This window comes from Rissa tridactyla, chromosome Z (genome assembly GCF_028500815.1).
Source record: "Rissa tridactyla isolate bRisTri1 chromosome Z, bRisTri1.patW.cur.20221130, whole genome shotgun sequence".
Lineage (NCBI taxonomy): Eukaryota > Metazoa > Chordata > Aves > Charadriiformes > Laridae > Rissa > Rissa tridactyla.
The window spans coordinates 27,870,240-27,896,825 of record NC_071497.1 but is presented as its reverse complement, the minus strand read 5'-3'; the positions used below and the strand labels follow the sequence as shown (position 1 = coordinate 27,896,825).

General features: G+C 38.4%; 1 protein-coding gene across 6 annotated transcripts in view; it reads left to right on the top strand.

Moving 5' to 3' along the window:
- PAM (peptidylglycine alpha-amidating monooxygenase) overlaps positions 1 to 26,586 on the top strand; it is a 150,038-nt gene that overhangs the window by 64,156 nt on the left and 59,296 nt on the right. For all 6 annotated transcript variants that reach the window (XM_054184989.1, XM_054184988.1, XM_054184987.1 and 3 more), the window contains exons 2-5: positions 7,909 to 8,418; positions 9,585 to 9,705; positions 18,262 to 18,319; positions 25,552 to 25,639. In XM_054184989.1, the coding sequence (XP_054040964.1) occupies positions 8,327 to 8,418; positions 9,585 to 9,705; positions 18,262 to 18,319; positions 25,552 to 25,639 (359 nt within the window). In that variant the 5' untranslated portion in view covers positions 7,909 to 8,326. The remainder of the gene's footprint in view (positions 1 to 7,908; positions 8,419 to 9,584; positions 9,706 to 18,261; positions 18,320 to 25,551; positions 25,640 to 26,586) is intronic.

Genomic DNA, 26,586 nt, shown 5'->3' with positions numbered 1-26,586 from the left:
ATATGCACTGTGCTTATGCTCGGCAGATCAAATTTTAGAAAACGTTGTTTATAAAAACAAAAATAAGGGGAATCGTATTTCTCCTTTTTTTTCCTTTGGTATCCATGCCTGAAAAATGCTTTGGTAACAGAAGATAAAAATTTGTAAAATCTAAGTTAAACCAAGAGGCAAACTATATTTGACAGCTTAAAATTCTCATTTTAAAAAAAGTATCTTTAATATTACACCAAATCCTGTGTGAATTGCTGCCAAAACAGGGGGTTCCTTACCAGCCCCAGCTGCATGCTCACACCATTTCTGTTGGCATGGAAGTACAGCAGCTGCCTGCTGGCACATTGACCAGTTGATCTGATGGAAAATGAACATGTTCGTGGGGTGGGCAAGCGGGGAGAGCGTCAGCTTCCTGAACCAATGCAGGGCAAGAGGAGGAGGAAAATACAAGGCAGTCTGCAATTACAATGGGTTTGGTATATGGTGAAAATTTATCTTTCACTCTTTTCAGAGGAACAGTCCAATGAAGTCTACTTTGAACAAGCTTCTTCTACTCTTGAAGAACCTTCCTTAGCTTAGGATGATTTAGAGTCATGTTCTAAATGTTTTCCTGTAAAACTATGTAAAAAAAAGAAAAAAAATTGCTTCAAGGAAAGTAACCAGTTTTCCAGAAACAATATAACAGAGCTTTAAGGAAGAAATTTCTAAGATGATAAATGTATTATTTAATCCAAAAAGTTTGGTAAAAACATGACACAGAAGTCAGGACGTTTTTTGTTACTTATTTAAAAAAAAACCATAACAAAACAAAAAAACCCAACTAAAATAACTCTTAAGTATACAACTACATTTGTTTGACTATACATTGCATTAAAAGTTATTTAGGCCCTGTATTTTATGTAATCATTGTTTCAGTGGTGTCCAAAGAATTTTAAGCTGTAAAAGCAGCTTACCTGAGGAGAATTTTCTTGAGTTTCCTGTCATTTTCTTACCCATTCATTGTCCTGTATGGGCAGTGGAGTTGTAAAAGTAACCAAGAAACCAAGTTTTCATCATCTACTGCCACAGATCCTTTGTATCATCTGTCCTTGGTGCCTTTCATCTTCTCTGTATCGTTAGGAATGCTAGGTATTGCACGGTCATAACCCCTTATCCACATCACCTGCCATCTGTTTCTCTCAAATTGGTTTGCTACTTTTAATTGACAAACTGAACTTTCTTTATATATTATTTTTAAAGGTTGAAAGAATTTATTGTCACTGACTCACAGAATGGTTGAAGTTGGAAGAGACCTTCAGAGGTCATTTGGTCCAATACCCCTGCTCAGGCAGAGCCACTTACAGCTGGGTGCCCAGGACCATATCCTGATGGCTCTTTAGTATCTCTGAGGATGGAGATTCCATAACCTCTTTGGGCAACCTGTGCCGGTGCTCAGTAACCCTCATAATGCAAAAGTGTTTCCTGATGCCCAGAGGGAACCTTCTGTGTTTCAGTTTGTGCCCATTGATGCTGGTCCTGTCATAGAATAGAATCATAGAATTGTTTAGGTTGGAAAAGATCTTTAAGATCATCAAGTCCAACTGTTAACCTAACACTACCAAGTCCTCCATTAAACCATGTGCCTAAGTGCCACGTCTACACATCTTTTAAATACCTCTAGGGATGGTGACTCAACCACTTCCCTGAGCAGTCTGTTCCAATGCTTGATAAGCCTTGCAGTGAAAAAAATTTTCGTAACAGCCAATCTAAACCTCCCCTGGCTCAACTTCAGGACATTTCGTCTTATCCTGTCACTTAGGAGAAGAGACTGACCCCCACCTCGCGACAACTCCTTAAAGATAGTTGCAGAGAGCGGTAAGGTGTCCCCTCAGCCTCCTTTTCTCCAGGCTAAACAACCCCAGCTCCCTCAGCTGCTCCTCATAACACTTGTGCTCTAGACCCTTCACCAGCTTCATTGCTCTTCTTTGGATGCACACCAGCACCTCAATGTCTTTCTTTTAGTGAGGGGCCTAAAACTAAACGCAGTATTCGAGGTGCAGCCTTGCCAGTGCCAAATACAGGGAGACAATCACTTCCCTAGTCCTGCTGGCCACACTATTTCTGGTACAAGCCAGGATGCTGTTGGCCACCTGGGCACACTGCTGGCTCATAGTTAGCCAGCTGTTGACCAACACCGCCAGGTCCTTTTCTGCCAGGCAGCCCTCCAGCCACTCTTCCCCAGGCGTGTAGAGCTGCATGGGGTTGTTGTGACCCAAGTGCAGGACCCGGCACTTGGCCTTGTTGAACCTCGTACCATTGGCCTTGGCCCATCAATGCAGCCTGTCCACATCCCTCTGTAAAGCCTTCCTACCCTCAAGCAGATCAACACTCCTGCCCAACTTGGTGTCATCTGCAAACTTATGAGGGTGCACTTGATCCCCTTGTCTAGGTCATTGATAAAGATATTAAACAAGCTGCCACCCACCTTCATCCTCTTTGCACCCTCTGTTCAGGTATTTGTATATATTGATGAGATCCCCCTGAGCCTTCTCTTCTCCAGGCTGAACAGTCCTAGCTCTCTCAGGCTTTCCTCAGAGGAGAGATGCTCCAGTCCATCATCTTTGTGGCCCTTCCTTGGACTCTCCAGTATGTCCGTGTTTCTCTTGTACTCGGCAGCCCAGAATAGGACACAGTACTCCAGGTGTGGCCTCACCAGTGCTGGGTACAGGGGAAGGATCACCTCCTTTGACCTGCTTACAATACTTTGGTTAGCGTAGCCAAGGATACCATTAGCCTCCTTTGCAGCAAGGGCACATTGCTGGCTCATGTTCAGCCTGGTGTTTATGAGGACCTGCAAGGCCTTTTCTGCCAACCTGCTTTCCAGCTGGGCAGCCCCCAGCATGTACTGGTGGCTGGGGTTGTTCCTCCCCAGGTGCAGGAGTTTGCACTTTCTTCCCCTTGTTGAACTTCATGATGTTGCTGTCAGCCCTTTTCTTCAGCCTGTCATGGTCTCTCTGGGTGGTAGCATGACCCTCTGGCCTGCCAGCCACTCCTCCCAGTCTGGTGTCATCAGCATTATACATCTCTGTTTCTGATAATTGCTCTGCCAATCCCTAGATATCTTAACTGTTTTGTGAGATGTTTTTTATTGATGTTGAGGCTCAAAAGGTTGTCTGATTTGACAGATTCTTGCCAAATGTATCTTTGACGAAAGTGTCATAAGTGGCTGAATTTAGTGCATTAATGAATCCCTAAGCTGATCCCGCAACATATTGATTTTCCTGTGTTAATAGAAACAACATGCTTCAACTTGGAGGCCTAGCTGCAGTCCATTTGGTGGACTGGCTATTGTTTGTATACCCAACTGTTGCTTAAACTTAAAGGTTTGTGTAAAATTAAATGTGGACTCTCTGCTCTAGCTAAAGACAGAACTTAACTGATCCTTGCTTGATTCCATGATTTCAATGCCTAAGACACAAGAAAAGAGATTCAGCTACGAGAAATTACCACCTCTGGGAGACTTTCATATCAATCCCCATAAGCTTTTACCATCTTTTTTGTCTTTGAAGGTAGTGATGGTTGAAGGCGAGGTTTCTGCTTCTGGCTTGTTCACTTGGTACTGTATGTAAAATGTTTAGTGACTAAACTGAAAACAAGGAATTATTATAATGTACTTCATGAACTTATGATTAATATAGAGCTTTCTTTTTCTGTAGCTGATTTTTTGAAACTGATCATTTAATTTCTATTATTTTAAAAAGCTCACTGTTTAATTTGTGTAACATCACATTGAAGTATTTTTACTTTATTTTGCATAATATTTTGAATTGTATTTTGATTTGTAGCTTCCTGGCCACTTTTTTTTCTTTCCTCACAGCATATTCAGTAAGATGTCTTGTTGCTAGTTGCCGTGGGCTGTTTTGTTTTTTTTCACTCCCTTTTTTATATCGTTTTCTGCTATGTCTGGGTGGGGCTTGTGGGATAAAATAACATGCTTACGTTGCCCAATCTAATTTTCATCTCCCTTTCTCTAGTTTCACTCTAGGCTTTGTCTTTTTTACTTCACTTCTTTTGTTCCCTTGGGATCTCTTACCCCAAATTGAAGGCAAAAGAGTGGTATCAAGATGTCCACATAATGAACCTAAGTAACTGTGTAATCTTATTAATGAATCTCTGATCCTCACTTTTTTCCCTTGTTGTCTGGTATTCTTGTATATTGCATCATATCTATAATTATACTGAAATCTCCTCAGGAGAGTGATCCCTTTTTGTTTTTTTCTTTTCTCTCAAATGTAAAATTTGGTTGTGCAGGGGTCTAATCATTAAGTACCAGGTGCATCAAACTTCTATCCATTTCATATCCATCCAGATGATGAAACTATAGTTAAAAACAAAGCTCGTGGATTAAATTATCCCATTTTTTAAGTAGAATGTACAGATGTTAGGCATAAATGTATTGATCACGCTACATATTTAATTTCTTTGTTTTTTTTAGATAATTCCAGGTTTGTGATTTTTTTTTTTTCTTCTCTTGTGGTTATCATTCTAAAAGCCATGAATTCACAGATACTACTCTGTAACATTAATCATAGAATCATCATAGAATGGTTTGGGTTGGAAGGGACTTTAAAGATCATCTAGTTCCAACTCCCCTGCCCTGAGCAGGGACACCTCCCACTAGACCAGGTTGCTCAGAGCCCCATCCAACCTCACCTTGAATACTTCCAGGGGTGGGGCATCCACAACTATTTTGGGCAACCAGTTCCAGTGCCTCACTACCTTTGTAGTAAAGAATTTCTTTGTATTATCTAATCTAAATCTACCCTTCGTTCAGTTTAAAACTGTAACCCTTCGTCCTATCACTACACTCCCTGATAGGGAGTCCCTCCCCGTCTTTCCATGTAGGCCCCCTTTAGATACTGGAAGGCTGCTATAAGGTCTCCCCAGAGCCTTCTCTTCTCCAGGCTGAACAGCCCCAACTCTCTCAGCCTGTCTTCATAAGAGGTGCTCTAACAGGTCCATGTCCTTCTTGTGGTGAGGACTCCAGAGCTGGACGCAGTACTCCAGGTGGGGTCTCAGCAGAGTGGAGTAGAGGGACAGAATCACCTCCCTTGATCTGCTGGCCACACTTGTTTTGATGCAGCCCAGGATGTGGTTGGCTTTCTGGGCTGCAAGCACACATTGCTGGCTCATGTTGAGCTTCTCATCAACCAACACCCCCAAGTCCATCTCCTCAGGGCTGCTCTCAATCCATTCTCCACGCAGCCTGTATTTGTGTTGGCTTTGCCCCGACCCATGTGCAGGACCTTGCACTTGGCCTTGATGAACTTCATGAGGTTGGCATGGGCCCATTTCTCAAGCCTGCTGAGGTCCCTCTGAATGGCATCCCTTCCTCCAGCATATCAACTGCACCACACAGCTTGGTGTCATCAGCAAACTTGCTGAGGGTGCACTCAATCCCACTGTCCATGTCACCGACAAAGATGTTAAACAGCACCAGTCCCTACGCTGACCCCTGAGAAACTTCACTTGTCACTGGTCTCCACTTGGACATTGAGTCGTTGACTGCAACTCCTTCAGTGAGGCCATCCAGCCAATTCCTTGTCCACTGAGTGTTTCATCTGTTACATCCCTGTCTGTCCAATTTAGAGATCAGGATGTGGGGCGGGTCAGTGTCTAATGCTTTGCACAAGTCCATGTAGATGATGTCAGTTGCTCTTCTCTTCTCCACCAATGCTGTAACACCGTCATAGAAGGTCACCAAATTTGTCAGGCTCAATTTGCCCTTGGTGAAGCCATGTTGACTGTCACCTATCACTTCCTTATTTTCTATGTGCCTTAGCAGAGTTTCCAGGAGGATCTGCTCCATGATCTTGCCAGGCACAGAGGTGAGACTGACTGGCCTGTAGTTCCCCAAGTATTCCTTTTGTCCCTTAAGGTGTGTTTTGGTGATTTTCACTATTATCATGCTTAACTCTGCAGTAAGAATCGAAAGGTGCTGTAAAGAAACCCTCATACTTCAGTGAGGAGGGACTAAATGATCAAGTTTCTTAGTAACTTTCTGTTATTAATTCATAAACCAGGTAGATGTTTGTAGGCGACTTGGTGTAGCCAATCTCAGACTTCTTGAAGCTGGCAAAAATGACGCATTTGGTTTTACTTCCAGTCACTGGAAAATATCTTTTCAGATTCCAAAAAAATATGCCAGAAAGTTGTAATTCTGTGTATGATAAAATACAGTGTATTCCTCCTGCATCTGTTCTTCAGAGTTCTTGCTTGTCAAGTGTATTTACAGTATGGGCTGAAAATAAAGGCATCATTTCTTGGGTAATACAAATTTTAAAAGTACTAGAACATCCAGCCAGGTGTTTTACAAAGATGCTGAACAGTTACTGTTGTGTAATTATATCTTAAAGAGTAAAAGTAATGAAGTGTTCTGTTCTTATAGTTGTTTTAACTTTCTGTGAAGCATATTAGTTGTCTTTTTTTTACATTATTTTTGATTTTCATCATAGTACAGTCCTTTATATGTGCTGCAACTTTCCATAGTTCACTAGTGAAGATGATTTAGATCACAGAAGTAAAGTCATGAAAGTTTGCGTAAAAAAAAAAAGAATCAGGCTTGTATTGTTGCTTGCATGTGTGATTTTGGACAGCTTTGGCATGATTTTGGTGACCTGAAAGATAAGATAAAGTCTATTTTTAGTTGCTTGTGACTGGAGCTTTTGTGTCATCCTTCAATGAATGAAATATGCAAGTTTAATGATGATTAATGTAATCAGGTTTTTAAATCTTACAAATAGTTCGATGCAAATCTAGTGTAGCTGCTAAACAACAGGCAAGTGGCTAGCATGGCTTCCTAGTGTATGTATAAGCACTTCTGCTTCTTAAGAAGCTGTTTCAGTACATCTGCCCTGAGATGGAAGTGATTTTTCATAAATCACTTGAATTTTAATGGTGTTTCCTCTCAGAATCCTTCTTTCCTATTTCATCCTTATAGCAGTATTTTGACGTTGTCTTCCAGGGCCTGGGAGATAGTTCATTTGGGCTGGTTTTTTCCTATTAATATCTATCTGAAAAGAATTACTATATAAAGTTTTTGATTTTATTATGACTAGAAATTTTTCTTCTGCCAGAGTTGGAATGCTCAATAAAAATAATAGTATATGTCTTCAGTAACACACAGTCTGATTTTCTAGCATACTTATAAAGAAACTTTAGATTTTGAAATTAAAATGTCATATCAACTAAAATGGGGAAGTAAGAACAGTTAAAGCAAGGAGGAGAGTAATGGTTTATGCTCATACAACCTCAATATATGAAAGGATAAAAAACTATTCAACTAATATAAAGCAGTCTGATCTGTTTAGTTCTTGTTGCGCTATTTCCAAAAAATAATTTGTAAGTATCAGTTTTCTGAAATGGGTATTGAAAGTAACTATAGTATGTAAGAAGCAGGTATCTTAATGACATCATGGTGTATTACAAGTTGCATTAAAAATATTATATTCTCCCAGCCTGCAATATGTGCAGAAGCATTTAGTGATAGTTGATAAAACTTACAAACCTTGATTCTTGCCATGTCAGTGTTTGGGGTTTTCTTGCTGCTTGTAGAACACATTATACTAGTGCTTGTAGGTGTGAAATACTCCATGCTTTGCCTTTTGCATATTTGAAGGTTTTTTTCTATGTCTTCCTATCATGTAAAATGTGTTTGAGAGCGCGTTTTGTATATCAATATGAAACGTGTCAGTTTCTGACCCTGTATGGATGGGAGGGGAGGGAAAGGAGGAATCAACAGCCTTGGTGCAATCTTCACTGGGTTGGGCTAAAGCTTGTGAAAGAACTTACTAATGTATTAAAATGCCTCAACAGGGATTCGCTGAGAACTAATGCTGTAATGTGTTAGTCATCCTTTCTCTGCTTCTATTTTTACAGGTTCTGAAGGATGACAGACACTGGTTTCTGCGATGCCACTTGGAATCACTGTGGATTGATAAGTAACATGCAGATTTAACTCCATAACCTGGGGAGAAGGCACCAGGAGCACTACTTCTTTTCAGCTCCTTAAGTGGACAGAAGTACAGTGTCATCCATCTGCAAGGGAAGATTCTTCAAGAGATTTTTACAGCTAATAATAAAGACAACACAGCATCATCCACCTCCCTGATTTACAGCGCATCACCTTCCAAGACAGATGGTCTGTCAGAAGCTGGAGGATGCCCGCAGAGCACATAATAATGAAGTAGTGAATTGATACTGCTGCTGCTGCCGCCTAATTGTCAGGATCACAGCCGATAGAACTGCACTGCCCTTTTTCTGCTCGCTTAATCAGTCCAGAAACAGCAGGGTGGACATGGCTGGCCTCGTTAACAACCTGCTAATACTGTTTCTTGTTTTTCAAAACATCTGTTCGGGTTTCAGAAGCCCACTTTCTGTCTTCAAGAGGTGGGTTATGCAGGAAGACCTTATGTGTTGAATGCATGCAGTCACGATATTATGGAAGTAAGAAAAAGCATGTCCTAGATAAAAATGCGCATGGTGTTTGTTCAGTTTTCCTCACTTGCTCTGATTTTTTTTCTGCAGTTTTGAAATGACACTCTTGTCATATTGAAGAATCTCCTTTAATCCAGAGGTTGCTCTACAAAATGTGCATTTAGGATGATAAAATAACAATTAATAGAACTTTTTAGATAACGCCACAGGTGTATTTGAGACCACACAGGGAGTAAATACATTGCAGCTGCTCGAGTTAGCTTGCAGTATAAAATTATGTTTTAACGAGATAGCAATAAATAGCTTAAAACTGGGCAATCCTGAGAAATTTGGGGGGGTTGAATGCAAAATTGCATAGGTAAATTGTAATGTGATGTGTACAAGAGAAGTAGCCTCTTAGCTCTCCAAAAAAAGTGTTTTTCTGGTTTTGAGGTGTATTTGGCACTGTAGTTACCATGTCACTTCTATATTTTTATGTATATGTATGAATTTACATAATCAAAATTTCTACCAATGATGCATCACGTTTCAGATGCCTTACCATCTAGTTCCTTATGGTGATCTATTTCTTTTTTTTTCACAATTTGTTTATATATTGCATTCAATACAGACTTTGATACTCATGTGAAGTTGTAAAACTTACCGTTTTACTTTCCTACTTATAATAGGAGTTACTATAAATGTCGTGGTGTTGGAATTAAAAATTTCCCCTTTACACATTATTTAAATTTAATCTGTACTGAATTACACATTAGACACATAGTCTTTAAAAAAAATCCCAAACTGTCGTGAATGATTAACAGTACCTTACATTTTCTAGTGAATTAATTTTCTGTATGTACATCCATGTACCTCAGGCAATTATTTAGATGAGATGACAGCTTATGTTTTCAGGTGATGTTTTCCAAACTAGTCTGTCTGATTGCTCCAAGGAACTGCTTCAGTAACTGCTTGAAAAGTAAGATATTTTCCTCAGCTCATGAAGGAGTGAAATTTCCAGATCACTCCTGGAGCTACTCGGCATTGTCAAACTTCTTTACTAAGTCTGAAGACCCTTGTTTTTAGAAAGGCATAACAAAAATCAGTATTTTAAAAAATCTTTCCTCCTTGTTTTCAAGGTATAAAGATACTACCAGATCTCTTTCCAGTGAATGCCTTGGAAGCAACCGGCCGGTGATTTCACTTGGTCTTTCAGATTTTGCATTGGACATTCGCATGCCTGGGGTGACGCCAAAGCAGGTGAGAGAAATGCAGTTTTTCTTTTTGCTGCTTACTCTTTTTTTTTATAAGCTAGGAAGATAAAACCTTGCCTACAATATCACTCACATAAAAAGAACAAAAAAAACAGGGTAACTTTTACAGATATATGTATGTCCAGAGAAAGGCAGGAAACAGAAGAGTGATCTCAAAGGAGAGAAAAATCTTTTTGTCTGATTAATTTTATTTGTAAAAAGTTAGTTTCATGAACTGAATTGCTGAAGTTTATTAAAACAAGAATTGAGTTTTATTAAAGTGAAATATTTCATTTAGAGTTGCAGTTTACACCACATTTCAGATGATGCCTCAGTGAATTTAGTTATATTAAATTGAACATCGCTGCAACTCTGTCAAGCTGAGAGACAACAACCAAAGAGCATTTTATGAGGGTAATACTTTTGACCCAGTGCTTTAAAGCCTTAAAATACTCCAGAAAAACTACTATAAACAAGTTATAACGGTATACTCTTTCAGGTTTTAAGTTGCTTATCTTCTACTGACCTAAGCAAGTAAAAATGATGACAATAATTAACATTTTTAACACTAGAATTAGCATTTTTAAGATTCATATAAAAGTCTGAGATTCTACTGTCATTTTCACATATAGTTTCTTTAAGCAAGATAAACAGTGATTAATGGTGGGGTTTTTTTTGCAGCGAAGCTATGCAGGGAATTACGTGTGTCATTAAAAGACCCTACATCTCTTTTAGAGGGCTGCAGGTGCTCGGAATGAGCAGGATGTTGTGCTGCAGTAGATGATGACTCATTGTTGCAGATAGCACTTTCAAAAAATACTGAAGGGAAAATGAGATTTTCAGCTATGGAGGAGCACCCCTCTGGAACTTGTAATTTAGAGCAAGTGGTGTCATTCCAGCAAGTGCAGAACAGAAATACAGTTTCTACTACATCTTATTTGTCTACAGTAAAATACTAAACTTCTGTTTCAGAAAGAGTGAAAATGACTCTCAGTTCATCCAGGTGCACGCTTGTAATTACATTTTCACCTGAGGAGATATTAGTTGAAGAGCTAGGAAACGCATAGGGAGGGGTCAGTCACTTCATGTTCCTATTAAGAAAAACAAAACCCAACACCAACAAGAAAAGGCTGTGATAGTTAATAGAGAGGACATAATGCTTTTCACATTCATGTGTACCTATAGCCAACAGCCTTTACATACACAATAAACAGAAATGCTACAGTCTAGTGTAGATTTGGGGAAAGGATGGTGGGGGGAAAGTACAGCAACAGAAAGCAACTTGCCAAGTTAATTCTTAAAAAGATAGGTGAAAATAGTCAATAACTAGCCTTCAGTACTTTTAAGCCTAGCTTTTATTTTCCTCTCTCAGTCCCACCTACCCTTATCCTCATTTCCCTTCCTCCTTCCACACTGTTCCACACTAACTGTACAAGAAACTTAGTTCCCATTTCATCAAGTTAAACACTGACATACTCTGCAAGAAGCAATAGCAGAAAAGACAATCTTTGTTTTCTTGCAGTTCACAGAAGGAGATAACCAACAGCTTCATAATTCTAGTGCCGCTAGTTCGTTTTTGTGGCATAAAGAACATGGAAGGGAAGAATCCTCTTTAGAGAGGAAATTATTCTACAGTGGCTTCCTTCTAACTCGCTATCTTCTTCATGTACCTCCTGGCCCCAGTTGTGGGCAGATGTATTTAGTGACTGTGGATCTGCTGTAAGTTCAAGCTGTCCATACTGATATTTATATAAAAGTGTAAATTGGGAGTTGGACTCGATGTTCCTTACAGGTCCCTTCCAGTTGGAGATACAGGTCTCTCCTTCCAGGGTCTGTCTACAAGTTTAGCTCTATTAATGAAAGATGCAAAAATAAACCAAATAGCAAGAGGAAGAGTGCAATTGCTGAAATGCTTTATTAAGGGCTTTCTGGAGGTGTATCACTATTTTGCTTATGACTAATTGCAGTTCCTGAGTTCTCAAGCATAACAATTTATGTGGGAAAGGTGGGAAAACTAAAAAAAAAAAGAAAAAAAATCAAGGAGGAGGAGCAGAAATTAGTGTTGAAGATGTGAATGAGTTACATTCTAGAGAACAGAAGATTATCTTTAGAGCAACACCAGTGTGTTCTGTGCTAGCTCTTCTTTGTCATGCATTTTTTTGTAAAAAGGAAATTTTAGTTCAACTGGATTGTTAAGAATACTGAATTCACTGTTTGGCCCCAGGTTTGTAGTTTCAGAAGACTTCACAAACTGAATTCTTCTGTCCTCCTTCTCTCTTGGTGGTCACAAGCACATGCACACATGACAGTCACATTTCTTACTTGGAGTCACAGCTAGCTAACAGAAAGATGTCTAATGGAACCAACTACTTCTTTGTCTACAATTTATGAGCAGTATGACTTGCAGTAGATGTACAATCAGAAGGTTAGTGTAACACAAGAATTGTTCTGGAAGGGCTGGAGTCATTGATTGTTTAGTCAAAAATATCTCCAGTCTGGAAGAAGAAAGCGAACTTCGGAAACAGTACTGCTGCTGACTTGAGTTATTGCATGGCATCACTGTAGAATTGTATTTAATTTTATTTTCCAAGTTCCTTGATACACCAGCTTCCCAGATGATTATTGTTGAAAACAGAGACTGAAAAATAATCTCTTCGGATTCCAAGAAGTCTAACCATCGGCATGTATTCACTGGAACCGAGATGAATTTTTGGTACTACCAGTAAGGTTGTACCTACATTATGTGCATTCACATTGTTGTTTTGGAATGGTTACTGTAGGAATCATTGAATTCTCTTAATGTGGGGGCATACGGCTACCATACAGCTTAAACTCCATAAAATGTATACCTGGCTCATGGAGGAAATATGTACACATTTTAAAACAAGAGGAGGAGGGAAAAGAAACCCCAAATAATTCTGTATTGCCTGTTTAGGTAGCACCATGTAATGGTGGGGGTGGTACAGTTCTTGGTGGAATGATTTGCAAATGGCTGGAGCAAAGTTTAACATCTGTCCTTGCATTGGTAGGTTAGTTGCACAAAATTCAATTCATGTGTGTCTTGTGTTGTCGAGGCTGTGGGAAAGGTTGCCCAATATCTTGCATTTTTTTCCAATGAGTTACTAGACTTGTAGTGACTTTGGGGGTTTGGGGGTGGGGGGTAGGAGTGCCTTACATTCTGTGGCTGCGTCTGCCCCATGGGTGAATCAGTGAGAACCGACTCCCTACGCAGCTTAGGAGTGCACTAACTGTGCTGATCTGCCCGCAAGGTGTGCCGGCTTTCTGCGCGAGTACCAAACATGGACATTCGTGTGAAACTGTTCCGAGCACTCCTTGACAAACAGGGTCACTGAACTGTACGTTCAAGCAATACAAATCTGGAATTCAATGAGGTAGAATAGTTCTCCAGCTTGGTTAATAAATGTGGTTTATATTTGTTGGTGCTTTTGAACAGTACCACCTCTCGTAAGTGGGGGAAACAATATCTGCAGTACTTAAATACTCTGGTTTTTTTCTTAATAATTATTCCAGTTGCACAGTGGGAAAAAATGCAGCTAATATGTTATATGAAGAGTAATTTTAGTGTGCTGTAGAAGGGTGCAGGACGTCTAAGAGCTGTGGAGAGGAAGACTGATGGGCTTTTTCAGTTCTGAGGGAAAAATTCTGTAATCGTTCTTTATACTTAAGATAATTAGAAGAAAATTATCCTTCTGCACAGTAAATTAATAGTATGTTAGGACTTATTATTTAAACAGGAAGCTGTATGTTGTGTCTTCCATGAAGAGACGGGATCAGCTCATTTTGAAAGCTCTAGATTTCAGATACAAAACTCAGTATTGTTAAGCAAATTGAAGGCTATTTTGTGAAAGCATTATTAAGAATGTAGGGGAAACATGTTTACCGGTAACATGGTTTTGCTGCTGTGAACACCTGTGTTTGCTACGATTCCAATAAGAAATAATGATAAAAAATTACAGGGCAATTAAAACTGTATCTCAAGTAATTTTTCTCATAAATAATAGTTTGTTTGGGTTTTTAAATTAGTTACTACTATGTTTGAGGCTGAACAAACTTTTGATTGGTAAATTAATTTTGGTACAGCATTGGCTGAGTTCTTAAATGCACATGTGAAACTTCATAAATATTTTTAAAGGCACAAAAATGTGGTAAAAGATGTTATTTGGTGGGATATTGTTAGTGTGGACAGGTTGTTTTTGGAGGGGCTCGTCTAATGGATTTTGCAAGTCTCTCATCTTTTTCTTTCTTTTTTTTTTTTTTTTTGAAACTGCTTACCTTGAGCTTCTATCCGTAGGTCAGCAGTGACTCCTAATATCTGCATATTCCGTTACTTTAGTTTATCAGTTTGAAGTCTTTGGTTAAAATTTTTCTTCTCATATCCATTTTGCTAGGGTATACCATACCAGATAAAAATACATAAAATGAGAAGGAAATCTGATCACTCAGATATCCATAAATTACTGGCACCTCTTTCTTTACTGTTGCTACAACAGTCAAGTTAAGATCTTGACCTAAGATGCCCCAAGACTTGCTCAGACTCTGGAGAAAGTTGTTTGAATGACTCTGTTATTACTTAGGCTGAAATTCTGTAAAAAGTCGAATTTAGTTACATATATGAATCTGGACCCTGTCACAGTGAGTATCGATACCAGAGACTTATGAGAAGTCATGCAATTATTAGTCAGTAATGACCCTTATTAATAACAAAGATTCTTCCTTCAAAGAAAAGAGATGGGAGGGAATGGCGTGGAGCTTGTTTCTTACACAAGTTGAAGCCTACATAATTTTCTTATGAAGATGGATCAAATAAGCACCCTCATGCTCACAGACCTACTTAACGGTGAAGTAGAGAAAACAGGATAGAATACTGTGGATTCTGCAATGTGCCTTTTGTAATGCTTTAGTGTCAGGATGTTCCTGCTCTTCTTGTGTTTGAAGTCTGGAACATTGACAACTGTAGATAAGCGACCAGAATCTGTTTTGTTAAAGCCAATAGCTGTTTTTTCATTTGCTTATTTTGTCTTATTAGCTAAATACAACCTGGCTTGTATGTCAGAAACAAAATTGAAAACCCTTGTGACTATGCCAGGATGAGTTTTCATGCCATTAATGGTAAAGACTTCAGAATGACCGCATTGATTGGCTGCATTATCCATTTGGCCAAGCGCTCTCTTCGCTGATTATACCTAATAGGAGTTATTTATGGAAAACCGTAAGAGGTAGGCTAGGAGAGTAGTAATGCAAAAACTAAAACATATCCTCCCTCTTTACAGTAATAATGAGAGGTTGCTGGCTTGGAGTTTCAGTCCAGACCATCATATTTAATAGACAGTGATAGTTCTTTCTGTCATGAATCTGTCAAATAAATTTTACCCCATAGATAATCTTGGAATTATTTTTTTTCAAACATGCATCTTTCTTTTTAAGAAGTTATTGGAAGCATTTTGAAAAGGATTGTATTTAGGGTAGTTTTTCGCGTTTGCTTCCTGATTTCTCTGCTTTTGAAAAGTACATTTTCATAGGGAAGAAGAGGAGATAGTTTTCTTAAAAACAATGTAGGCAGTAGGAATGGATAAGGGATATGAAACTAGCCCATGAGTAGTATGGAATTTTAACAATTCAATATTTTGCCTGTACTGATCATCTGTAGGCTTGTCACGTCAAAGTAACTGTTGGCCAGGATCTCTCATTAATGAAATGGAGTTCCTTCAGGTTACTTTGGAGAACAGTCTGAAGATGACTAATGGAAGGCAATACAAACGATAACAAACAGATGGAAAGTAAAAAACTTCGAATATTCCCGTTCTTCTCCCACAGCCCCTTGCCCACGCCCCATTTCTTCTCCAAACCAAAGGATCTCATATTTTTATTTTTTTTCTTAATAAAAAACTCTGCTTTTTTTTAGGATTAGGCATATCAGATTACCTAACAGCGTGTCTCTAAACTATACAGTGCAGAGTACATCGGTATTGAAGAGAGATGAAAAAGAACATGGAAGAAGAATGTTTAACTGGGACAGTTGCTACTTGTAGATGTATTATAACACTGAGGCAGAGAGGCATGACTGAGTTCTGCAACAGCTCAGATAAATGAGTAGCAGAATACCATTTTACTACATTTATAATTTCCAGTTAACAGTCTTTGATTAAAAAAGAAAGCCAAAAATATTAGTACATCTAGACTTCTAATAATCTATGTAGATGTTACGACACAAGTTATAAAATCTCAGCCATTGCTTCCGTGGTAAGTGCTAATCCTCTGTTCTTAACTAATTTAATTCTTAATTAGGTAAATAATACTTAAAAAAACATGTCATCCTTATTTTTAGTCCACATTGTTTCTAAATTCAATTTGTATTTAAAGACAAAAAAATCAGTTTATTTCTACTGCAATGTGAAGCATTGCTGCCATTCACTTTCAAAGTGCGGATATAAGGTTCTAAATTAAGTTTTTTAAAAAAATCTACTGCTGAACCTAGGTTAAATAGAAAAGGTAGAATATTTCCTTTTCTATTTATAGAAGGGTTTAGTATGTTCATTCTATAAATGCGTGTAACTAGAGTACATAAAGGCATTCACATCAGTTGTATCAGCTGACCTCTGTTCTTCTAGCAAAGAATCAACCTTCCTGTCTTCTGGCAAAATCACCAAAAATGGTTTCTTATCTCTGTAGATCACTGCTTTGTGTAATCACATATTGTTATCACCATTGTACCTGCCCTTCTCAGTTTTATTTAATTGTTTACAGCTATTTGCAGTGTCTTCTTTTAAATTAGGTTTGAAGTTTTTCATAGCAGGGATTCTGTCTGCATCTGTTTAGTATAGTTCTTGTGAAAGTGAAAGTCCTGTCAGATTTTGAGTTCATATGTGTAGTGAAGTTCCGGTAGCTGACATCTTTCCTTTCCCTTAAAAGCTGGGGGGAAAAAAGATTTAAAATGCTGAATAGTGTAGCTATCAACCTAATAGCCACACTGATGACTTTATAGCCTAATCTCTGTAACATGTAAATAAACCATGGCAACAACTTTATTTCTTACAATAGCAATCTAGATATCCTACACCATCTTTGGCCACATATCTCAGTAAAGCAGGTGATGTTTTTTTCTAGATGGTGCTTTTGTAGGACCTGCCCTTCATCTAACTGGCAAAGATTAGACTGACTTCATGTTTTGTTTGTGTAGTTCACGTGCATTGTGCTGTTCCAATGATTTACTGACTTTTTTGGACGTACGAAGTAAGAGCTTTCCTTTCAATAAGATTGCCATATTTAGGTTTTACTGTTCTCAAGGACTTTGTTTTATATTGCAAGTTCTTTCATAGTTATCCAAGGTGCTTGCAGATGGAAAACATGGATTTTGTTTGTGGGCATTTCTCTGAGTTTACTGTGTTTGCATTTTAATTAGTTCATATATTAATCCAGGAATATGTCCAATGCTTACATGCTGAGCATTTTAAACTCAAACTAAAAGTCTTTTAGGCAATAAAGGCAACTTTAGCATCATGAAGAGGGCATTCTTGATAGCTTCTCTGCCAGGAGCGCCCATTACTCTGTATCTTATGTAGAACGTTCACGCAATTGCTCCAGGAAAATGTTAGTCCTTTACAGTGCTTAAGCAAGACAATCACATATTGAATTGTTTCTTTTTCAATTGATTATGCTCTTTTTCTTTGTTTAAAAGGACAAATGCTGTTAGTTAGAATGCCTACAGAAGAATATTTTCATTGATCATAATAGAATTACGTGCATGAATCAAAAATAAATGTATTTCTATGTTTGCTGCTGCAGTGGCACGGCGTTTTTACACTTTTTGGTCCAGTTGTATAAATCTTGGAATAGGGTGAAATACTGCTATACGTAGAAATCTGTTTGGATGTGAAGTCATAGAATATCTCAAGCTGGACGAGTCCCATAAGGGTCGTCAAGTCCAACTCCCTGCTTCTCGGACTACCTAAAACTAAACCATATGACTAAGAGTGCTGTCCAGATGCTTCTTGAACTGTGACAAGGTTGATGCCATGACCACTTCCCTGGAGAGCCCGTTCCAGGGACCAACTGCCAGTCAGGAAGATCCTTTTCCTAATGTCCAATGTGAACTTCCCCTGGTGCAGCTTCATTCCATTTCCCTGTGTCCTGTCGCTGGTCACCAGAGAGAGGAGATCAGCAGCCCCCCCTACTCAAGTGCGGTTGATTCTTATAGTAAGTTTATAAATACTGAGAAAGTAGTGCATACCAAGAACACAATCAGAAGCTCAATAATTCTTTTCACTTTATGTAGCACACTCATTGATTCATGCTGTTTATTTGGACATCTGGAAGGTACTCTTACCTCTTCAAGTTTTTAGTGGGTGGGGAGGGGACAGTGTTAACTACTGCAAATAAATTCACTGCTAAGGCTTATAAATACAGAATTTTTATATATTAGTTTTTTCAGTATTCCCACATTCATCTTCAGAAAGTGTAGAGAATTTTGATGCTTTATTTCTACTCTTTTAATTTTAAATAGTCCCAATTTAAAACTTATTTCTGTTCTTATGTCTTTTAACAGTCCGATACCTACCTCTGCATGTCAGTACCCTTGCCGGTGGATGATGAAGCCTATGTAGGTGAGTATTGGTTGACTGGAAGAACCTAAGCAAGCCATTTTGAAGAACCTTAGCATTTTCTTCTTTTTCTTTGACTCATATTGACTTAATCTTTGGCTATCAGAGTTTCCAAAATGCATTCATCATGGCTAATGCAGAAACAAACTAGAGAGAGCTACTTAGAGTCAAGATAACAAACTGTATCTGGAGAGATTCATGAGTAATAGTAGTTAGAGCTGCATGCAGATGCCTCTGGCAGTCAGTACCAAACAGTCCCATTTGTAAAGTATTGGCTTTCTGTCTCTGTCCGGATACTTAATTCTGCTCCACTGAGCAGACTGTTTATTTACCTGCTGGTACAGGCACAGGCTGTAAATCCTTTGCACTTACAGTCAGTGTTGGCTGCAGTAAGACTTTACTTATCTGGGGGATAAAAGCAAAACCAACCAAACCCTCTCCCCTGCTTTTTTGTTTTGTTTTGTTTTTTAAATGTCATGGCATGAGTATTATGTCAGACAAATAGAAGAAAATACTGTAACAGCGTACAAATGCTGAGATCATATAAATCAGCAAAACAACACCATCTGTTCAGAAAGTCTTTGAGGTACTTTTATTTGCTTTGCTTCTGAACATACAATTGTTCAGGTAGAGAGAATGCTTGTTGGTTTGGCTGAAGATAGTTTCACTATCACAACATGCTATGAACTGAAATAAAAGAAAACTATGAGTAGTTAAAATGGCTATATTTTCCTTCCTTTACTCTCCTCCTGCATTTTAGGATATCTGCACTTACAATAAATATAGTGGTTTTGTTGTAGCGTAGCGTATTCTGAGGCTTTTGTTTCGTGTGGATTTCCTCACGGAAATCCTTCAGAAATAGAATATTGTGTTTAGATTTTCATGTCATAGTATAGAAAACAAAAAAAATTGAGTAAATTTTCTTCAGTGCTTTCTCTGTATATCTGTTTCATAAAGAATTCAGAACCTGACCTCACATTTTGGCTGTTAGTTTGACCCCAGAAAGAAAAATGAGCATAAAAGGGAGTGAGTGTTCATTCTCTAGTAAACTATACACTACTGTGCAGCATGTGCAACGGACTCTTCTGCTTTCAAGTGATTCATAGGAAGGCATACTACTCACCTGCTGCTTAAGCAGTTTTTATTTAGTGCTTCACTGAGTTGCAAAATTGCATAGTTCAATTCTTTATTAGATTGCTGCACATTTATTTCTGTCATTTGCTGTTTACATGTGTTAAAGCCATATAAACTTCTTTCAGTTGTGTATATGTTTAAAAGGACCTACTAAAAGAATTTGCTTAAAAGTGATATTTATGCAAAGTCTCAATGTGAGTCATACTAGGCAACCCATTTTTTTCTCTGAAGACTGAGAAACTTCTAGGTTTCCGATGTTGACATGTTCTCCTCTTCACTAGATTTTTATAGGATTTGGTCACCTTCCCAGTGATCACTGTGCTTGGGTACATGTCATTACAAAGCAGAATAAGGTCTGGACGCAGAAGCCATTCTGGTTGTCAGGTGGAGCTTTGAAGAGCAAGAGGAACTTGACGTGCAAATTTAGAAAAAAAACCCCACAACTGTGAACCTAAAGTTTTCCCGTGATAGCATTGCTTACAACCTCTTGTATTTGGTTGCCTTGAAAATAAAACAAAATTGCTTTTTTTTTTCTCTTTGGTCCCTTCCACCAAAATGGATAGGCCTGGGGTCAATCAAGCATATGATCAGTTCCATCTCACTTCAGTAAAGTCACTGGAAAGTGTTTTTAGTGGAGAAGACGTGTCAGGTTGGAGTCCTCACAATCAACAGAAGTTACCTAATCATTGGAAACAGTAGACTCAAAAATACATCCAATTGTAACGAATAAAAGAATGCAAACTGACCTATCTTATCAAATACCTGGATAGCACATTAAATCTTCTCAGGAAAGAGATTTTTACAATAGGTATCATCATCTAAGAAATTAGATGCTTAATGGATTTTTTCCTTAAATACTTCTTAATATCATCAAGTGTTGTGAAGCTAACTATTAACTTACTTACATGCATGTATTTTGTGTTGCTTAAATAAGCATGGAAGACTGACACACAGAGAATGAAATACTTCTTGTTAGAAGGATAGTGTCTACATTTTTATGATTTAAGCAGGAACTGCCTTCATTGCCTTGCCAATAAGTGGTGCAATTAACTTTCATTAATTACTATTTTACCTTATGATAAAGGCATCTAAAAACTAACATATGAGCTGTCACTCGGGGTTGCTCTTCAGTGATGTATTGAGAAAACAGTGTGTGTTCTGAAGAGCTTCAACATGAGGAGGTGTGAATACACAGAATTAAAACAATAACCTGGGTTTCTGAGACAGTGTGGTGTTAAAGCTGAGACCAGAACCTACATATTCTGCCACCAGTTCAGTTTATTTGCACATAATGCTGCCAAGTAAATGCCTTCTCTTTTCTGTCGTTTTTTTGTTTTGTTTTCTCAAAATGGTGGGTGTTGGAAGGGACCTCTGGAGATCATCTAGTCCAACCCCCCTGCCAGAGCAGGGTCACCTAGAGCAGGTTGCACAGGAACGTGTCCAGGGCGGTTTTGGAATGTCTCCAGAGTTGGAGACTCCACCACCTCTCTGGGCAGCCTGTTCCAGTGCTCTGCCACCCTCAAAGTAAACAAGTTCCTTCTCACGTTTAGATGGAACTTCCTATGTTCAAGTTTGTGCCCGTTACCTCTTGTCCTGTTGCCGGGCACCACTGAAAAGAGCCTGGCCCCATCCTCCTGACACCCACCCTTTAAGTATTTATAAGTGTTGATAAGATGTAAGGTCCCCCCTCAGCTGTCTTTTTTCCAGACTGAAAAGGCCAAAGACCCAAATCCCTCAGCCTTGCTTCATAAGAGAGGTGTTCCAGTCCCCTGATCATCTTCGTAGCCCTTTGCTGCACCCTCTCCAGCAGTTCCCTGTCCTTCTTGAACCGGGGAGCCCAGAACTGGACACAGTACTCCAGGTGCGGCCTCACCGGGGCAGAGGAGAGGGGGAGGATGCCACGCTCTTCTTGATGCAGCCTTTTACCCTTTTATGGCCAAGTGTCCTTACACTTTGACCAAGAATCACTTGTTCATTCCTTTTTTACTTTGTTTTTGTATTTTTACCCCCTTGTCTTCCCTCCTCCAAGACATCATGGAAGAGGAGGTTCTGTCTGTAGAACCTGCAGCAGGATAGTTTGTTGCATGTTGGTGAAATACAAGGGCCTTGGAAGACAGAACTTTTTTTAGCATTGTACACAGCCAGTACTACATTTGTTAGTAAGCAGAAAATATTTTCATTATTTTTTATTAAATTTGTGTTTGAGAGTTTTGGATTCAGACTTCAGCTTTGCTATTTCCCTGAAGATTTAAAACCAGAAGACAGTCATGCTTGCACAGGGACAATGGGTATAACAAAGCTGGAAGGATGCTGTACCAGAATTTACCAACTTGTTCAGAGTCAGTTCTCGGGCATTATCAAAAGAAGGAACTGATCAACCTTACTTATGAAATGTTACCAACTAGAAAGTAGAGTAGAGCAAGTTTTGCCCTAGAGGTCTTTTTCAGGGATGATCTGTGTATTTTTGCAGATGCTGTTAGTTTTCTGCATGATATTCTTTAGTGGAGGGTCAGACTGTCAAGGCTGAGATTTCTGTTTGAACCAATTATTTTTCTGTCCCAAAGGGCTGTAAATGCTGACAAAGTGGGATGGGGGGAGTGTTTGTTTGTTTGTGGGGTGGGTTGGTTTACATTTAGGGTAATGTTAGGAACATATCTTTTGCTCTTGTGAAATGAAATGGACGTAAGATCAATAGTAAAAGATATTAATGCGTGAGATTAATATGTAATTTTTCAAGAAAATATCATTCCAGTTACATTTTAAAAACATCTGGTGGTTTTCTTCTTCTGCCTTATGTTTGATTAATGTTAGTGAATAAGTAGCCAGCTGGAAAATAGATTGAGTCTTTAATGGTGCAGGCATTGATAAAAATCAGTTTTTGACTAGTGAGCTGTAGCGATAGCTAAAGGATGCTCTATAGACAGTCCAAAGAATTGAGTCTGACAGCAGGCCACTCAGCCAAGAAATTTGACTGTCATCTTCACCTCCTTACGCGCATTCACATGGGTGACCAGTAAATAAATGTGTCTTTTTCTTACTGACTCATGGTAAATTCCTATCTGTCAGATTGTGCTGTTGAAATGAGATTCAGCAACACAAACTGAAATATTTAGATGATTTATTACTTTTCTTTCCTACATGCCTGTGACACGCTATGTGTTTTTACTTTAGCATGGCATATATAAACTTTCCTATTGCCAAGTAATGATGACTTCACTGGATTGAAGGCCTCTAATGTTTTCCTAATCTGCCAAACTGTGGACACTGATATGTTGATAAATCTCTTTAATATGAATTCCATTATAGAGAAGACAGCAATTTTATTTTTTTTTTAAAAAGGATATCAACTTTGTATCATTGAATTGTTATTTGTAAAGATGAAATTCTTAGAAATTATTTTTTTTAATACATAGCTTAACGAGACACTGATAAGATTAAACTGGTATCATGTTCTCTTCATTCCTGTTTCTCCTGGAGTTCATAATTCAAAGTAGTACTTGGTCAGGAAAGTAAGTCAGACTATTCAGATTTAGCATATATGCCAAAACTGTAACTGTTATTTTAGTAATCATTTTGTATCACTTCTCTATGCATAGAAAAATATTTAACTATCAAGTAATCTTCTGTTCATTGTTGTAAAATGTGGAAGCTGTCAACTGGGAATATACAGGGCTTTTGTTTGATATTTCTTAAACCTTTGGTAGTTACAGGTGCTGTGTTTGGCTTGAGTCTCATACTGATCTGTATGGCTTTTCCAACAGAGGGTTTTTTTAAATGGCCTTTTTTTTGAACCTCTGTTTGGAAGGGTACAAGCTTGGGTGTGCTGCTAAGAAAATAACCGTAGAGGAACAGAGTAACTGACTGTACAAAGTTCTCAAGCTCACAGGCGGACTGAGAGGTTTTTCAACTCTTCCTTCAGAAGCAATGATGACATACATGAGCTAAAATAGTGCGTGCAGGCGGCTCACACAGAAATCTGATTTTCCTTTGTTAACTGTGGTGCATTATTTTCTATTAGTAAGAGTAGTATTTAGTTAGCTAGTTGTAATAAGTTCCATAATAGCGCATAAAGTGCACTGGAATGTCACGGTAATGGACACTGTGTGGAGGGAGTAAAAGAATTCCTGACACACCCATTAGAGTAAATACACAAGCTGTGAGAGCAGTAGAGGGGTACAAATAAACGCTGAGACACTATTAACCATCAGGAGAGGTGGTGGCTTTAGCAGACAAGAGGCCTAATCTTTAATTTTACCTTTATTGAAGGCTGTCCTTCTAGGTGTTACTTACAGTATGTTTTGTACGGGTATCAAGTTTGGCAATAAAGTTTGTTAAATTTCACATCTGTGAACTGCTTATGAACTCCTTCAGAAATTTAATCTCTCACTTGAAGTGGTAACAGCAGCTTAAAACACCTGAAACACCTGAAAACTAAGGTGGGAAGTCCACATAAAATGACACATTGTCTGCCTCATGCAAGAGTTAACCATAATTTCGTGGAAGAGTTAACCATAATTTCACTACTGTTACTGATAAAAATGTCAAAACAAAAGGTCTTTCTGTAACGCACCTTAGTTTTTTAGCTATGAAATGAGTAGAATTTGCTTGTAGGAAAAACCCGGATGTTACGTAGTCTTTAGACTTCAATCATGCCAGCAAGTTTAGCACTTCTGGATTCATATGTTGTACTTAAAGTACCTTCACAGGGCATGCGGGTGCATCTCTTACTTCCCAAACCAAGCCCTCAGCTCTGGCATGCTCATTTCCTTACAATCTGACTGCATGCCTTACGTCTTCAGGCTAGAATTTGACTTGCATGCCTTAACTCTTGGCCGGTTTTCCTCACTTTTCACAACAGGCATCAGCTCCAAAAACAGGGTTAGAAACTATTTGATTAATTTTTTTCCCCTCACGAAACTGAGACAATAATCCACATCATCTTTGACTTAGGAACCCTGTCTCAGACACGTGTTAAATACTGAGTTCAGAGTGCAGATAAATCTGCAAACTTCAGGAGCAGAATAGTGTTTCAGTGTTTGCAGCTTCACCATCTGCCCATGTTAAGATTCTTACAGGAGCTAAAAGACACTTAGTTGAAGGCTTCTTAGTGTCTGTGTACATGTAAGGGCAGGAGTGACTCGATTTCAGAATTTCTGCTGTAGGATAAGGTTAAAAACCCTCCAAGGTCCTTCTCTGTCTCATGTGTAAGAAAAATTCCATTCCATTCCCTGCATCTGACACATCAGTTGAGTGGTAATAAAGGAAGTTACACAATGTGGCTTGCATTATTTCTAGAAATGCCATCATTGTACATTTATGGTCAATATTACTACAGTGTGATGTTGGTAATCTTTTTCCTACACTAAACAGGATCAGAAGCATTTGAGGAACCGAAACAGTGTTGTTTGTGGTGTGGGATAAAGAACGGACATTTGAGTGCTGAACATTGACCTTCATCTAAGTTTCTAATGATGAGAAATATTTGGGCAATGCAATTGTGTTGACTTTAAGCAAATCTTGTTTTCTATTCCAAAGGGTTTGACATATTAGTGAGAGTAAATCATAATCCCTTCTTGGAACTGTTGTCCCAAGAAAGATGCAGCAAAAATGTAAACCAGGTGGAATACTGGAAGAAGATATCACTAATGCATAAGATGTTAGTTGCTCTTAACTTGTAGCTTAGTGTTTGCATTTTTGATCAAGAAGTACAAAAGAAGTAGAAAAATATTATTAAATCAAAAGTGCAAATAGTGAAGCTGGACTGAAATTAGACAGTAAAATTTTGTGGTTTGGGATACATTGATATGTTCACTAAGTGTCATATTTAACTTCTGGGGAAAAACATAGCAGTTTTGAGTGGGAACTTGGAACTTATTTTTCTTAATGCCTAAGTGAGGTATGATGTTTTAGCTTGGGAGACAGGCTGTTGAATGGGAATTTAGGGAAAGTTTGTAAGTGGAATGCACAAGGTAAATAAATGAATAGGGATATACCTGCCTTGTTTCTAGTCTTTCAGAGAAAAAATGGCACAAAATACTCTTGCTTATGTAACTTATGGTGGGAATAAAGCTAGCTTATTTGTTTTGTCTTTTTTTTTTCAGTTGACTTTAAGCCTCATGCCAGCATGGACACTGTCCATCACATGTTACTCTTTGGATGTAATGAGCCCTCTTCTACCGAAAGTTACTGGTAAGAGTTGCAACTTGCTTTTGTTATTGTACCTAGCTTTTCTTGTAATTGTTTTCATATAACCCTTTTCCAGTGTCACAATTTCTTGGAAAAGCAGAAAAATCTACAAGGAAGAAGAAACATATAACATTCCAGCCTTTCTACACTTGAAGTGGTTTTTGATTTTTTTAAGTAACTTCTCCGTGAGGTGGAGAAAAAGATCTGTTTTCGGATTCTTCATGACTAGTTGACTGTCTCTGAAGAGGAGACAAGCGCTATAGTGGGCAGGGCGCTGTTGGATACCAAGAAATCTAGGCTTCCTCTATAGCTGGCTGCTTTTCTGTGTATGAAGAAGTATTGTATCAGGTGTCCAGAAAGAAACTGAGTGAAGAGTAAGCTGAAGAAGAATCTCTCTGTGAAGTAGTGTGGTAGTTGGCTTACCCTTCAAAATGCCTAAGCAGTGAGGGCAGAGGGAAGCTCTTAATGCCACTAAAACAGGTGTGGGAAGCTGAAGTGTAGAAAATGTGAAGGTGAGTGGAAATTAATGGTCTGTCCAGTAATTTTGCAAGTTTTCTCCAGGTTTGCAAGAGAGCACAGATAAGGTAGTTTTGCTGACACTGCAAAGTTTATGTGAATTGTTCTAATCTGTGGAACAATTTTAATAGAGATTTTCTGATAGAGTAGTGTAATCACAATTTGTCTTTTAAGTATTTACCGAAAAGGTAACTAGAGATGGAACGTAGAGCTAATGGTCTAGTATAATGTATTTTCCACAAAAAAATATGAATTAGCATTTCAAATAATCTCTGCATGTTTTTGGGAGAGTATTTGATTAATATATTGAATATGCATCAAACTTGCATCAAAACCTTTATCTCCATTCTACCTATCAACCAACAGTTCTAATATTGAAAATGTTGTAATCTTGTCTTGCAAAAAAAACAGGTGCTTAAAAAGTTCAGAGAAAA